Source organism: Strix aluco, chromosome W (assembly GCF_031877795.1).
Source record: "Strix aluco isolate bStrAlu1 chromosome W, bStrAlu1.hap1, whole genome shotgun sequence".
Classification (NCBI taxonomy): Eukaryota; Metazoa; Chordata; class Aves; order Strigiformes; family Strigidae; genus Strix; species Strix aluco.
The window spans coordinates 2,931,009-2,944,360 of NC_133970.1; the positions used below are offsets into that span (position 1 = coordinate 2,931,009).

Sequence of the window (13,352 nt, forward strand, 5' to 3'; positions counted from 1 at the left end):
ATATCGATCCGAAATTCTACTTTGATGATGATGGAATATTGCAAGAAACAAAATTTCTCAAATGCAGATTGTAGACAAGAAATTCCATCTCCAGATTACACGACATGGGTCACGTCGGATGGATATTGGACTACCTGACTACAGCTGAGTACAGTAACTAGAAAAGTCACTTTAGGATTATTGACCCTATGTCCTACACGGAAAAAGAGTCCAACTGAAGCCCGATATTGGGGATGAATTAAAAAGGATATTGAAACAGAAAGAGACCCTGATACTTGGACAGGGCCTTCCGCAGCAGTACAACTTGCTTGGGGACTCCATAGTTTCCTATTGCCAGGACTAATGGCTTTAGAAAATCGAGTATTGATACAAAATTTGACTTGGCAAGTTGAAACTTTGTCAAGAGCCACTCAAAAAGGATTCCAAATTCTTAATAAACAGGTCCAAGCTAATACTAAAATGACTTTACAAAATAGTCTAGCCTTAGACTTGCTGTTATTTAAAGAAGAAGGGGTCTGTGAATATCTCAAATTAGACAAGGATCACTGCTGTATCCACATCCCAAACATCACCGATGACCTGCAAGAACAACTGGACAGAAAGAGAAAAGTAGCAGAAGACAGCAGAGCGATCAGGGATGCAGCGGAAAATAATTAGCTCAACAAAATCCTCCAAGGATTAGGGGGATGGTCTCCAAAAGGATGGTTAGCCACGTTGTTGAAGGAATAATTTTATGTAGTGATAATTATAGTTGTTACTGGAATCTGCATAGGTTGTGCTAAGAGAACCATTGAGAAAAATATGTGGAAGTAGTAAGAAAATCTAACTACTTCCAAAGGGGGGATTGATACCAAAGACTTCAACAATTTAGTTAGTATAACGATAGAGTTAGTAGATAAATGACATATGTATGTTTATATATATGTTTATGTATATTTTTATATATATTTATGTATATTTATAACTTTGTATAAACTTTGTACAGTCAAGATAAGTGAGGCTGCGTGCCAATCCAAACCGGGAGTTACCGTACGTGGGCAACCTGAGCGAAGGTCTGTACCTCAAAACGACCTCCAGAGACCCTTGTCCGGTTTCAGTACGCTTGCACAATGTATTAATGTGCATTTAATTTCCGGGAAATAGGTGACTACTTCTTGGAAATGTATATAATGAGTGTGCTTTTGTCACCTGGTGTGCATGTGAGGAGGAGAAATCCCCCATGCACCCAGCGCTGCGGTAAACCCATGTCGGCTTTCTAAACTGTCACTTGGTTTGGAGAGTTTTCTTGGTTATGATTTTTGGTAACACATCCTTGAGATTCCTGCCCTGCTGTGGGAAAGATCAAAGCACAGTGGAAAAGTACGTGTGTGAAAATCCCTGATATCTACAGGCGAAAGCAGCAGGTTCGAGATCTTTTTTGTTCTTCTCTGTTTTCTGGCTGGCAAGGACCGAGCTCTGCGGTCCCGCCGTCCCCGCTTGCGTCCCTCTGCCCGGGCGCTGCTGCGCAGATCCCCCGGGTCCCAAGGTAACGAGGATAAATTTACTCTTTGCATTTCATCTGTGGTTTTGGGGTTGTTCCTGTGTCCTGCCTGTGCCGGCTCACACAGTCTCCTATAGAACATCGTCATCACCCATTGCTTTTTCCTTGGGGTGGGGGGAGATAAATAAACAGTTTACACTTACCCCAAACACCTTTTTTCTAATTAGCTATGAATACAAAGGTTTATTGCTAAGGATAGACTGCTTATCTCGACAAAGAAAAAATAAGCAAAAACTCTTGTTGCTTTTCCACTATCCCCTAATAAAGAATAGCTCATAGTTCTCTCCTTCCCCAACTCCAAAACCAACCCAAAAACCCCTAAATAACCGCGAAAGAGATTAACGTGCAAAGGAGTTAAAGAAGGACCATTTTTAAAGCAGTGATGCAATCCAAGAAGTGACTGCATTCAACAGACCTTTAAGGAGAAAGGAAAACTACCAAAGAAGGGGTCGCATGACACCACCAGACAACAGATTATTGAAATTTCTCAGTACAAAACTGCATCATCTTAACTTTTTTAGCAGTGAAAAGTGGTCACCCTTCCAGCAGGGCTGGCTACACAACCACACTCCTGTGACTCCCATCTTCCAGCCTGTTTTCATCTCAGTAACTCTTGCAGCTTCTACGTTAAATGGAAAGACACAGTCTGTCTTTTAGACAAACCACAAAAGCATCAGTAAAAGGAGAAAAAAAAGTTTTCAAAAGCCCTGCTTCATAAGCAACTTTTAATGTCACAGAATCACAGAATCATTCAGGTTGGAAAAGACCCTTGGGATCATCGAGTCCAACCCTCAGCCCAACTCTACAAAGTTCTCCCCTACACCACATCCCCCAACAGCTCATCCAAACCACCCTTAAACACACCCAGGGATGGGGACTCCACCCCCTCCCTGGGCAGCCTATTCCACTCTCTGACCACTCTTTCTGGGAAACATTTTTTCCTCATGTCCAGTCTGAACCTCCCCTGTTGCAGTTTAAAGCCGTTCCCTCTTGTTCTGTCACTAATCCCCTGTGAGAAGAGACCAGCACCAACCTCTCTACAACGTCCTTTCAGGGAGCTGTAGAGAGTGATGAGGTCTCCCCTCACCTTCTCCTCCTCACACTAAACAGTCCCAGCTCCTTCAATGGCTCCTCACAGGATTTGTTCTCCAGGCCCTTCCCCAGCCTCGTTGCCCTCCTCTGCACTCGCTCAGCCCCTCGAGATCTCTCTCGTATTGAGGTGCCCAAAACTGGACACAACACTCCAGGTGTGGCCTCACCCGTGCAGAGCACAGGGGGACTATCACCTCCCTGCTTCTGCTGGTCACACTATTTCTAATCCAAGCCAGGATGCCGTTGGCTTTCTTGGCCACCTGGGCACACTGCTGGCTAAATAATATATGTCAAATAATAATAATTTTAAAAAAAGACAAAACAAGCCAAAGAAAGGTGTCCTGAGCACAAAAACTCAAATCACACATCCCCTCCTAACCTGGGATTGTTCACATTTACTAGCTGCTCAAAAAAACCAACTCAAAAGTCTGCTGTAGGCTTTAAATACGGGGTTGTCTTGCGCTAAGAAACTCTGCAGTAAACTGAATTACAACATACGACCACAAGAAGGAGAAGAAAAAAATAAATATAAACACCACTGGATATGAAGAAAACGTATTCTAACTCCCCGTGCTTATGAAGAATACTTGAACCTGGCATTCAAAAGTTTCTTTTGCTGTTTAACCACGCCATGGGAAGCATGTGATATTTGTGCAGAGAGCTGAAACCCCTCCTGTGGTCTCGATCAGTTTAGTGATTACAAATAACGTTTCTTCTGCATGTTTTAAGGGTAGAGGAAAGAACTGCAGTAGAAAGATTCTTTCTGCGAGTCTATGACACCATCTGGTGCTATCAAAAGTCACAAATCCAAATCTACAATAAGCTGACAGAAAGCTGTGGTGTGCAAGATCAGGGCACGTGATTGTAGGGCGCTGAATATTGAAACTGCCATTTGACGTCACCCGTGAGAAACTTTCCCAAGCGAATACACAATGTTCTTTCTGTTCCACGTACATAAAATAAAATATTTAGCAGGAAGGTCATGAATTGTCCTTTAGCGTTCACCTTTACAAGTCTATTTTATCATTGGGAAGCTAAAAAAAAGGTGATCTTTGCGTTTTTATTAAGCAAACACCCCTGAGTAAAGAGGCTGATATCCGCTGTCTTCTCTCTTGCAAGTAAGCACGCAGACGCTCAGCATGCCAAAGAACTGAAAAAGAGAGAGAGTGCACAAGAGATTTAGTTTTGCTGCATTTTGTTTCAGTCATCAGACTCAACACCTATATGTTAATTAGACTCCCTCATCATAGAATTAATTTCACATTAAAAAACACCTAGAAAATACATCTACAGGAAGTGATTTTTTTTTTTTTTTTTGCATCTCAACTTCCAATAATAGTTGTAGCTCAGCTTTTTCCTCCCTGATTTCTCCCATTAATTTACAGATCCACATTAATTCCTTGTTATCTTGCTGTGGGAAAAAGTCCAGTGAAAGCATGGGATTATTCTGGACTTAAAACGAGTTTTGTAAAATATTTAAGCTATAAAATATGCAAATAAAGATAGTGCAGAATACGCTAAGGCAATCTTTAGAGATGATCACAGGAGAGAGATCCCGATGGGGGGATTCATCACAAATATTAATGGGACGTGTAATGGGAGTGTAGAACTCATCACTTTTATAGAGGGAAAGGAAATGGTGGAAACGACGTCGCGGAGCAACTTAAGCTCATGAGATCAAATGCTGTAAACAATCCTCTCCCTGCTAGGCCCAAAATGAAGAAAGTTTAACTAAGTCAAGCCCTAGTCCTGAGATGACATCTGGACAGACTTTTGCTTCTGCATTGAGTCCAGGAGTCGGGTATTAAACCGTAAGTGTTCTGCACTGGCTCAACTTACAGCCACTCTTTTGTAGACAGCAGATAGTCGAAGAAAAAACACTTTGCTGTTATTAAATAGTTCAAATCTTTGTCAATAAGGCAAAGGTTACTAATCTTGGAGAACAGGTACAGGGAACAATGACAGACCACCAGGGTAAAATCTATGGGTCAAATCTTCACAAAGCTGCGTAGGCATTTCTTGGATGCGCCAATTGCAAGGAGTTTTCCACCAGGGTTTTCAAATCTAGTTTTCACCCAACAAGACGATCTGTTTTCACATTTAATTTAATTCAATCTTTGAAGTCTATAAATAGCCCCACTGGTTTCATTCCTAGTCATATTTCTAGTCCATTTTGATTCCAGGTCTCCAAGCACAGGACTATTCACAGAATCACAGAATCATCTAGGTTGGAAAAGACCTTGAAGATCATCAAGTCCAACCATTAAATTATTCATCAGATTATATCTAAAACCAAAGTTTGATAAGGGATTTTGAAAACCCCAGTTAAATATAGAAAAGCTGGTTGTTTTAATAAAGAATTCTAAAGGCCTTTTAGCACACCGAGCTTTTTGTACTTCCTACCAAATGACCAAGATGGATTCTCCATTGACTTGCCACCCCAAATCCCCTCCTCGCTTTTGGGATCCCTCCCCTTATCGGCAGGCAGACAAAATGGAGACAGCTGGAAGAAAACAAGTGAGGAACACAGGACTGGGTCTACTTCAGAGCCAGAAAAAGGCTGTAGGCTAATAGGACATGGTAGAAAAAAAAGCCCCAGGATCCAAGGGCAAACAGTATTATTTTCTATGAGGGAAGAGATAGAAACATTCACCTTTACAATGGCAAACCCCAGGATTACAAGCATGGCGTAGCTGATAACGCTCTGCAGCCCAGACTCCAGCTCCTCTGCACAGCCCTGCCATGAAAGAGAGGTGAAAACAAGTTAAAAGACATTAATTCAGCTGGACTCTTTAACTTTTTTCTCCCCAACCCTTCAAAGGAAGCAGGACCTTGTCAAGCCTGTCTAACCAACAACTGCAGACCTGAAGGCTTCCGTTCTTGTCTTCCAGACCTGATGGCTTGTCATTCTCCTCCTTCTTGAGGAGAGGCACTGACAAACTGCAATTCACTGACATTTGCTGCTTCTCAATCTCCTCTAGCTCAGGTCACTTAGAGAAGTGCATAAACCTCCAAGCCAGGAAGACCAGCAATGGTATCTTTAAAAGTCAATTTATGGGCTTGTGCCTCATGCCTCAATGTATACAGTTCTCCAGGTTCAGCATGGTCAGTCCTAAAAGAATCTCCTCCCCTTCTCCAGACCAGTTTGAACAACTATGAGCCCATAGCTACGTTCAGGCTTTCACATGTTGCTTCTGTAGCAACACAAAATGGAGGAGTTCCCAGCAGACAGAAAAGACCAAACATCCAGATTGGTGCCCCTCCTTCGTCAGGTGGCCAGGTGTCCAAGAAGGCCAATGGCATCCTGGCCTGTATCAGCACTAGCGTGGCCAGCAGGGACAGGGAAGGGATCTTACCCCTGGACTCGGCACTGGTGAGGCCGCCCCTCGATGAGTGGGTTCAGTTTTGGGCCCCTCACTCCAAAAAGGCCATTGAATGACTCGAGCGTGTCCAGAGAAGGGCAACGGAGCTGGTGCAGGGTCTGGAGCACAGGTGTGATGTGGAGCGGCTGAGGGAACTGGGGGGGTTTAGTGTGGAGAAGAGGAGGCTGAGGGGAGACCTCATGGCCCTCTGCAACTCCCTGAAAGGAGGGTGCAGAGAGGGGAGATGAGTCTCTTGAGCCAAGGAACAAGCGCCAGGACAAGAGGGAATGGCCTCAAGCTGCGCCAGGGCAGGGTCAGACTGGCTCTTAGGAAGGATTTCTTTGCAGAAGGGGTTGTTGGGCGTTGGAATGGGCTGCCCAGGGCAGGGGGGGAGTCCCCATCCCTGGAGGGGTTGAAGAGTCGGGTTGACCCAGCGCTGAGGGATCTGGTGGAGTTGAGAACGGTCAGTGTGAGGTTAATGGCTGGACTGGAGGATCTTCAAGGGCTTTTCCAACCTCGATGATTCTGTGATTCTGTCATTTAGGAGCTTTTATAGAATGATACGAGAAGGAAGTTAGCTAGAGGAAAACCATGGGGAGAAAAAGGCTTGGGGGACAAATTGCTGAAAAGAATTGGACAAAGTTATCCTTAAACCCTGCCTGAAGTGCTTTCTGGCTGAGAATGGTCATGGGACAGCTGTGAAACTGTGCTCTTTAACCTCACCTGCGTATTGAGCTCCTGTGGCTGATCCAGCCACCCCGTGCAGTTCTTCACATCTTGCCTGCAGCAGCTCAGAGGGACGCTGTTGTTACCGGTGGAGTTAAACCACTGTGTGGTTGTCCAGTCACTGTAGTTCTTTACCCCACAACAATGAAGCTGCCAAACACAGGACAGTCACAGGGATATATGAATATATATGAATGTGAACGCTAATGTCGAGTTAAACCTCTCTTAGGCCGACTGGGCAAGAGCTGCCCACAGTACAGCTTTACAAGTAGCAGTATTTCAGGAAAACAGCAGTAGATCAACCTCCCTTCATTCATTATTTCCTCCTTATTGGTTTATTCTTTGTGAAAGCTCTGATATTCAAGTGGCAGGTTGCAGGATAGGGTCTTCTGTCATCTTTCTATTTTATGGTACAGGATCCTCAGCAGCAGTTACTCATACATACTCATTTGGTCTGACCTAAAGGCCACTCGTGTCAACAAGGTCATTCATTTACATGAACTTCACACCAGAAGCCTGAAAAGGCCAACTCTGCGCCCTCATTGCCTTGGAGAATCAGATGCTAAACACTGCTGCAGACCTGAGTTGCAGGGTACGACCATACTGACCCTCTCCCCCCCCCCAAATTCTTTGGTTAGGACCCAACTGTTCCTTTCTAAATAATTCTCAGAGCAATTTAAATATTTTCTTACCTGTTCTTGCAAGTAATCCACAACACTAGACTCTGGATTTTTCCCATCATATTTCTCAAAGACTGAGTGCATTGTGCCTTGCACGTCAGTTTTTACCTATTCAGAGGGGAAAAAAATCAGTATTGTTTCAACAAGAAAGCTCAGAATTTTATCTAGTGGAAACTGCAAAAGATCTGTATCCCAACAAAGTAATGAAAAAAAAAAAAAACCTAACAAAAATCAAACAACAAAAAGCCCAAGCAATGTTTTAGATAAAATGCAGGTAGCACTTCACGAGAATCACATTCCTGGATAGAAACTTCCCTCCCCTAACAGAAGAGCCTTCCTTTGTGACCATCAACTGCTGTTTAATCCAACTCAAGAGACTGGTGCAATTTCTGCCAGGTACTTTATGTATGCACCATGTTCCTAAAAAAGACTGACCCACATACCAGATGGTGGCATCCCCAATCACACCTGCCCTGCACACTGCAGGATATGGGATGAAGTGCAAAAAGCTGAATATGTTGGAATGCTCTAACAGTGCAAGATCTATTCTTTACAGAATCACAGAATCGTCTGGGTTGGAAAAGTCCTTGAAGCTCCTCCAGTCCAACCATGAACCTCACACTGACCGTTCCCAACTCCACCAGATCCCTCAGCGCTGGGTCAACCCGACTCTTCAACCCCTCCAGGGATGGGGACTCCCCCCCTGCCCTGGGCAGCCCATTCCAACGCCCAACAACCCCTTCTGCAAAGAAATCCTTCCTAAGAGCCAGTCTGACCCTGCCCTGGCGCAGCTTGAGGCCATTCCCTCTTGTCCTGGCGCTGGTTCCTTGGCTCAAGAGACTCATCCCCCCTCTCTGCACCCTCCTTTCAGGGAGTTGTAGAGGGCCATGAGGTCTCCCCTCAGCCTCCTCTTCTCCACACTAAACCCCCCCAGTTCCCTCAGCCGCTCCCCATCACACCTGTGCTCCAGACCCTGCACCAGCTCCGTTGCCCTTCTCTGGACACGCTCGAGTCATTCAATGGCCTTTTTGGAGTGAGGGAACTTTTCGGTTAGTACAAGAGATGCTAATTCTTTGCTTACCTTTTCCCTGTAAACAAATCCCAGGACAAAAGCGGATACTTCTGCAATAAAGATAACCAGGATAATGGCCAAGAACTGAAATTAAAAAAGAGAGACTGTAAGGAAGAATTCCACAGCATTTGAATTCAACTGCACATTACCCATCACGTTTATTTATAGTGGTAAGTTATTGTTACCTGTTGTTGCCTCTCAATCAAAATAATTTCCCCAAAATAATTTAGAATAGGAGATTACTGTGTGTAATGTGTACTGTGGCTGGGACTACAACTGTGGCTGCACAGGATCTGTGCCCAATGCAGGCAGTCTCCTGAACACCACCACGACACGATCCATGTGAAGAGCCTATGAAACACTGTAAATCTGTGTAAAGAGCCTTTAACGGTCAGGGTGAGGTTCATGGTTGGACTGGAGGATCTTCAAGGTCTTTTCCAACCGAGATGATTCTGTGATTTTGGTGAAACACTTCACAAGGCAGCTGTTGAACAGGAGACTGCCCAGATAAATGAGCAGCTGTGTTAGGTACGCTGGGCACTGCTTGGTGAGCTCACATCACCTTCAAGGAATGAGTTGGGGGCCCAAAGTTACTCAACACAAACCTTTCTGGCTTTTTAAAAATTCATTCTAGAAGTTGAGGCATACTTTCAGGATTCAGAGCATTAAAGTCAGCAGAAAAAACAGATATCTGTTGGAAATTCACAGAATCATCTAGATTGGAAAAGACCTTGAAGATTTATCCAGTCCAACCATGAACCTCACACTGACAGTTCTCAACTCCACCAGATCCCTCAGTGCTGGGTCAACCCGACTCTTCAACCCCTCCAGGGATGGGGACTCCCCCCCTGCCCTGGGCAGCCCATTCCAACGCCCAACAACCCCTTCTGCAAAGAAATCCTTCCTAAGAGCCAGTCTGACCCTGCCCTGGCGCAGCTTGAGGCCATTCCCTCTTGGCCTGGCGCTGATTCCTTGGCTCAAGAGACTCATCCCCCCTCTCTGCACCCTCCTTTCAGGGAGTTGGAGAGGGCCATGAGGTCTCCCCTCAGCCTCCTCTTCTCCACACTAAACCCCCCCAGTTCCCTCAGCCGCTCCCCATCACACCTGTGCTCCAGACCCTGCACCAGCTCCGTTGCCCTTCTCTGGACACGCTCGAGTCATTCAATGGCCTTTTTATAGTGAGGGGCAAAAGATCTGTATCCCAACATCACATCTCCTTCTGCTCGCTCACCACCACCATGCTTCTCAAAGCTTGCTACTCTCCACACTCATTTCCAGCAAGCTGCGGCAGAGCCACGAAACTGTGGACATTTGTCTGTACAAGGCAGCACGACTAATAATTTAGCCTGCACCTCACTCGCCACCACTCAGTGCGTCACAGCGTAGATAACTCCTACAAAGGAGCAGTGCTTCAGCCATATATTTCAGAATAATCTTTGACTTTCTGTTCTGTGCATCCCAAGAAGGTCCTGCCTAGCACCTCCCATACCACGCAACAGGATGAAGAAGAGGACATACAAGAATGTGCAACACTCACCAGCCCTAGACCAACTCGAGACTCCCGGCAGGTGGCACAGCAGCCGATCAACCCAATGATGAACATCACCACAGCAATGCACATAATGATTACGGCTGGCAACAGAGCGTACTTGTCCTGCAGAAAGTTGTCGTAGCTCTTGTAGGTGTTAATGACATAGGCCCCGACATAGCTGAGACCTGCTGCTGCTGCCTGAAATGCAATAAAGCAGTTATTTATGAAGCATCTACCCAGGAAAGTTGACATGGACCTTTTTGTAACAGTGCAATTTCAACTTTAGAAGTAATGACTACAGTATGCAAAGATCTAAAAGAAGAAAATGCTGCATCTGATCCTAGCTACCCATTTAACCTTTAACACAGAGAATAGAGAATTAAATTCCTGTGAATCTCTCTGTTTTGCTGATTAAGGATAGCAATTAAACTTGGACAGCAGAGTGACGAGAGTAGGTGTATTTTACTGGTGATAACAACAGAGTAATACAGGAAACATGCAGTAAGAAAAGACAGAATAATGCACTTAAACAAGTAGGGAAATACAGGGTAATGCATCAACTCATTACTACATGAGAGAGAGAACAGCAATTAAGAAGGATCCATCACCCCTTGCATACGTTACCAACATCCAGACCCGCAGGCGCTGGGCAGCCCCGGCTGCAGCCAGCGAGGATTTGTTGAGCCTTTCCCAGCAAGTGGGAAATCCTACGCGGTGCGTCCACCCGTAGGTGAGGCACCCAAAGTCGCTGTGAGCGGGTCCAGCTTTATGTACCAAAAATCAGGAAATCAGAATAACTGGCACCTTTGATTTGAGCAGAAAATTTCTGGTTTCATCCTCCTGTTGGATTCCACCCAAAGCCTGGCCAGGGCTCGTGGCGGGGGGAGAACCAAGGGAGTGTCTAACAAGGCCAACACTTGGGTTCTCAGCCTTGAACAAGGCTGAACAAGGGAGGTTGGATACATTCTCTCAGCATTTCATCCTCACTGCTGATTATATTCTGTCCAAGCTGCATCTTTCACTAGCGAGCGTACACACTTCATTAATGATCACATACTAAGTTAGCAGCTGCAGCTCGGGGCCTGTTGTTCAGGCTTCAACACTTCAACACTTCAGCACTTTTTACATCAGCATAGGTGGTTTGTTATAACCCAGCACAATGCCTACTAGCACAGTGGTTATCAGTTATAAAATATACAGGATTAATCTATAGGTCAGCTCTGGCTTGGGCCTGTTGTCCAAGCCCTAGCACTTCACTCTCCTCTACAAACGAAGCACCACTTCAGCCGAGCTGAAACACTGAAGCCTATTGACGTGCATCAACCAGTCTCTCTGCAGGAGGTCAAGCTCACACTTCCCACCCAAGATCACCTACATCCCACCCAACACTGCGTTTGGAAGAATCGACTTTTAAGATGATCACCAGAGAGGTGGGTTGTTGGGTTTGGGTTGGGTTTTTTTTTTTTTTTTTGAGAAAAAACTCACCCTTTCCACTCTTACAAGAGCATTAAGCACTAAGACAGGCACAGATGTTCTTAAACTGAGCAAAACACAGTCCCTCCTTTTCCTGGAGGAAACAGATTTCCTCTAAAATAAGACTTTCCTCCAAAAGGATATTTTGCTGATGGAGCAGTGACAGCTGCCCAACTAGCAGCCCTAGAGACCGAAGGCTTTCATCCGCAGAACTGCGTAGAGCCCTGAAAACAACATCAGAAGACTCAGCCTTGGCATAATACTTCATGCATGGCATAAAAAAAATTCTCTCAAGGATTACAACAGTTCATCCACCCTCTATAATCCTGCATCACTGTCCGTACTCACGTTCTGGAAACTTGAGGGAAACCAGCGTGTTTGTTTTCAATAGGCCACAGCTGAATTTCATCATGCAGCTTACGAGCAGTTCATTACTTCCCTCGGTGCTGTAGGTTTTAATTAAATCAAACCCTCCTCGTACTGAAGCTAGGACTTACTAATTCCTTTAAGTTGTTCAGCTCCTTCCCCTCCAGCCAGGTCTGGTGCCTGCCCTTCAATTACCTCCAAGTGCAGGGCACATCCTTCATTTCAGACAGCTCTCATCCCACGCATTCCTGGACGCTGCCTCTACCTCAAAATTACCGGGATCAGATGCTCCAAGTAATGAAACCAGAATCAAACTAACCCTTAGAGACATCCTTTGCCCAGGGAGGTGGTGGAGTCCCCATCCCTGGGTGTGTTTAAGGGTCGTTTGGATGAGCTGTTGGGGGTTGTGGTGTAGGGGAGAACTTTGTAGAGTAGGGCTGAGGGTTGGACTCGATGATCCCAAGGGTCTTTTCCAACCTGAATGATTCTGTGATTTAGCACATGTCATGCAAGATCTTGCTGTGTTGGGGCTCAGATACACAGCGAGATGTCAGGAAAAGGAATATCATCAGCAGTTCTCAAGAGATTTTATTTCCTCTCCACATGCATTGGGTTTTCAGGTGGTGCTAATGATTAAAGCAGTTCCTAAAACTTCCTTTAACTTCTCCTCTCATTGAGGAAAAAATCTCTTTCCCAATTCTCTGTCTGCAGGCGTACAGCGACTAGGTTTTCTTCCTCCCACCCCTTTTTAGGGATGCAGGGAAAGGATGAGCCCACATCAGCTCAAAGGGCACCACTGCCTTCTCATTTCATCACCGTGAGCAACCTCACCTCTTCCTCCTCCAACACTATGTTCTTGTACTGAAAGTGGGACAGAAAAAGTCCCTGGAGTGGCAGCAGCACTAAAGGTGGGGCTGGGGACACTGCACCTCCATCCTGCCTTGCCTTCAATTGCATAAAAAAAGTGAGGTGTATGACTCAAAAAGCGCATCCCATAATTCTGACCGGGAGAGCTGGATGCACGTGCAACTGTCCACCTATTTCTTCCTTCTGGAGCAGCATCATCTGGGCAAGGGCAGACACGGAGAAGGCAACAACACTCCTGGGCTAACTCCATCATCGTGGAGAAAAGGCCATGATGGGATTTGCCCAATATATCCTTTATTTCAAATATTTTCTAGGACTATCAAGGCCCCAAACCCAGTGAAAACAACGCAGATTCAAGACGGGATGCAGGGACTTTTATTAACCCCAGAAATGCTCTGCTCAGCTGGGCCAGCCCCAGCTCAGAAACCAGCTCATAGAGTTCCCAAAAGGGTTCAGTTTGGCCCCTGCTCCCTTGGTGGAAAACAACCAAGTGACCAGAGCAGGAAAAGTGTGATGCTCTGGGTTGACTTAAAAACTTCTCCCTACATTTGCATGACAAAAACTACATAAATAATGCCACAGTTACGGTCACAGTCATCCCATCCTGGCTGTAACCCCTGACTGCATTTGTTGCTGGATTTCA

At 45.4% G+C, this 13,352-nt stretch overlaps 1 protein-coding gene across 1 annotated transcript; it reads right to left on the bottom strand.

The window, feature by feature from the left end:
- Positions 1–3,678: 3,678 nt before the first annotated feature.
- On the bottom strand, positions 3,679–11,888 carry LOC141917590 (tetraspanin-36-like). The gene is made up of 8 exons (XM_074810930.1): positions 11,825–11,888; positions 11,489–11,517; positions 10,010–10,201; positions 8,482–8,556; positions 7,413–7,508; positions 6,718–6,870; positions 5,286–5,369; positions 3,679–3,782 (listed from the first exon to the last, which is right to left on the bottom strand). The coding sequence occupies exons 1-8, from the start codon at positions 11,886–11,888 to the stop codon at positions 3,696–3,698; spliced, it is 780 nt and encodes a 259-aa protein (XP_074667031.1). The 3' UTR covers positions 3,679–3,695.
- Between the last annotated feature and the right edge of the window lie 1,464 nt (positions 11,889–13,352).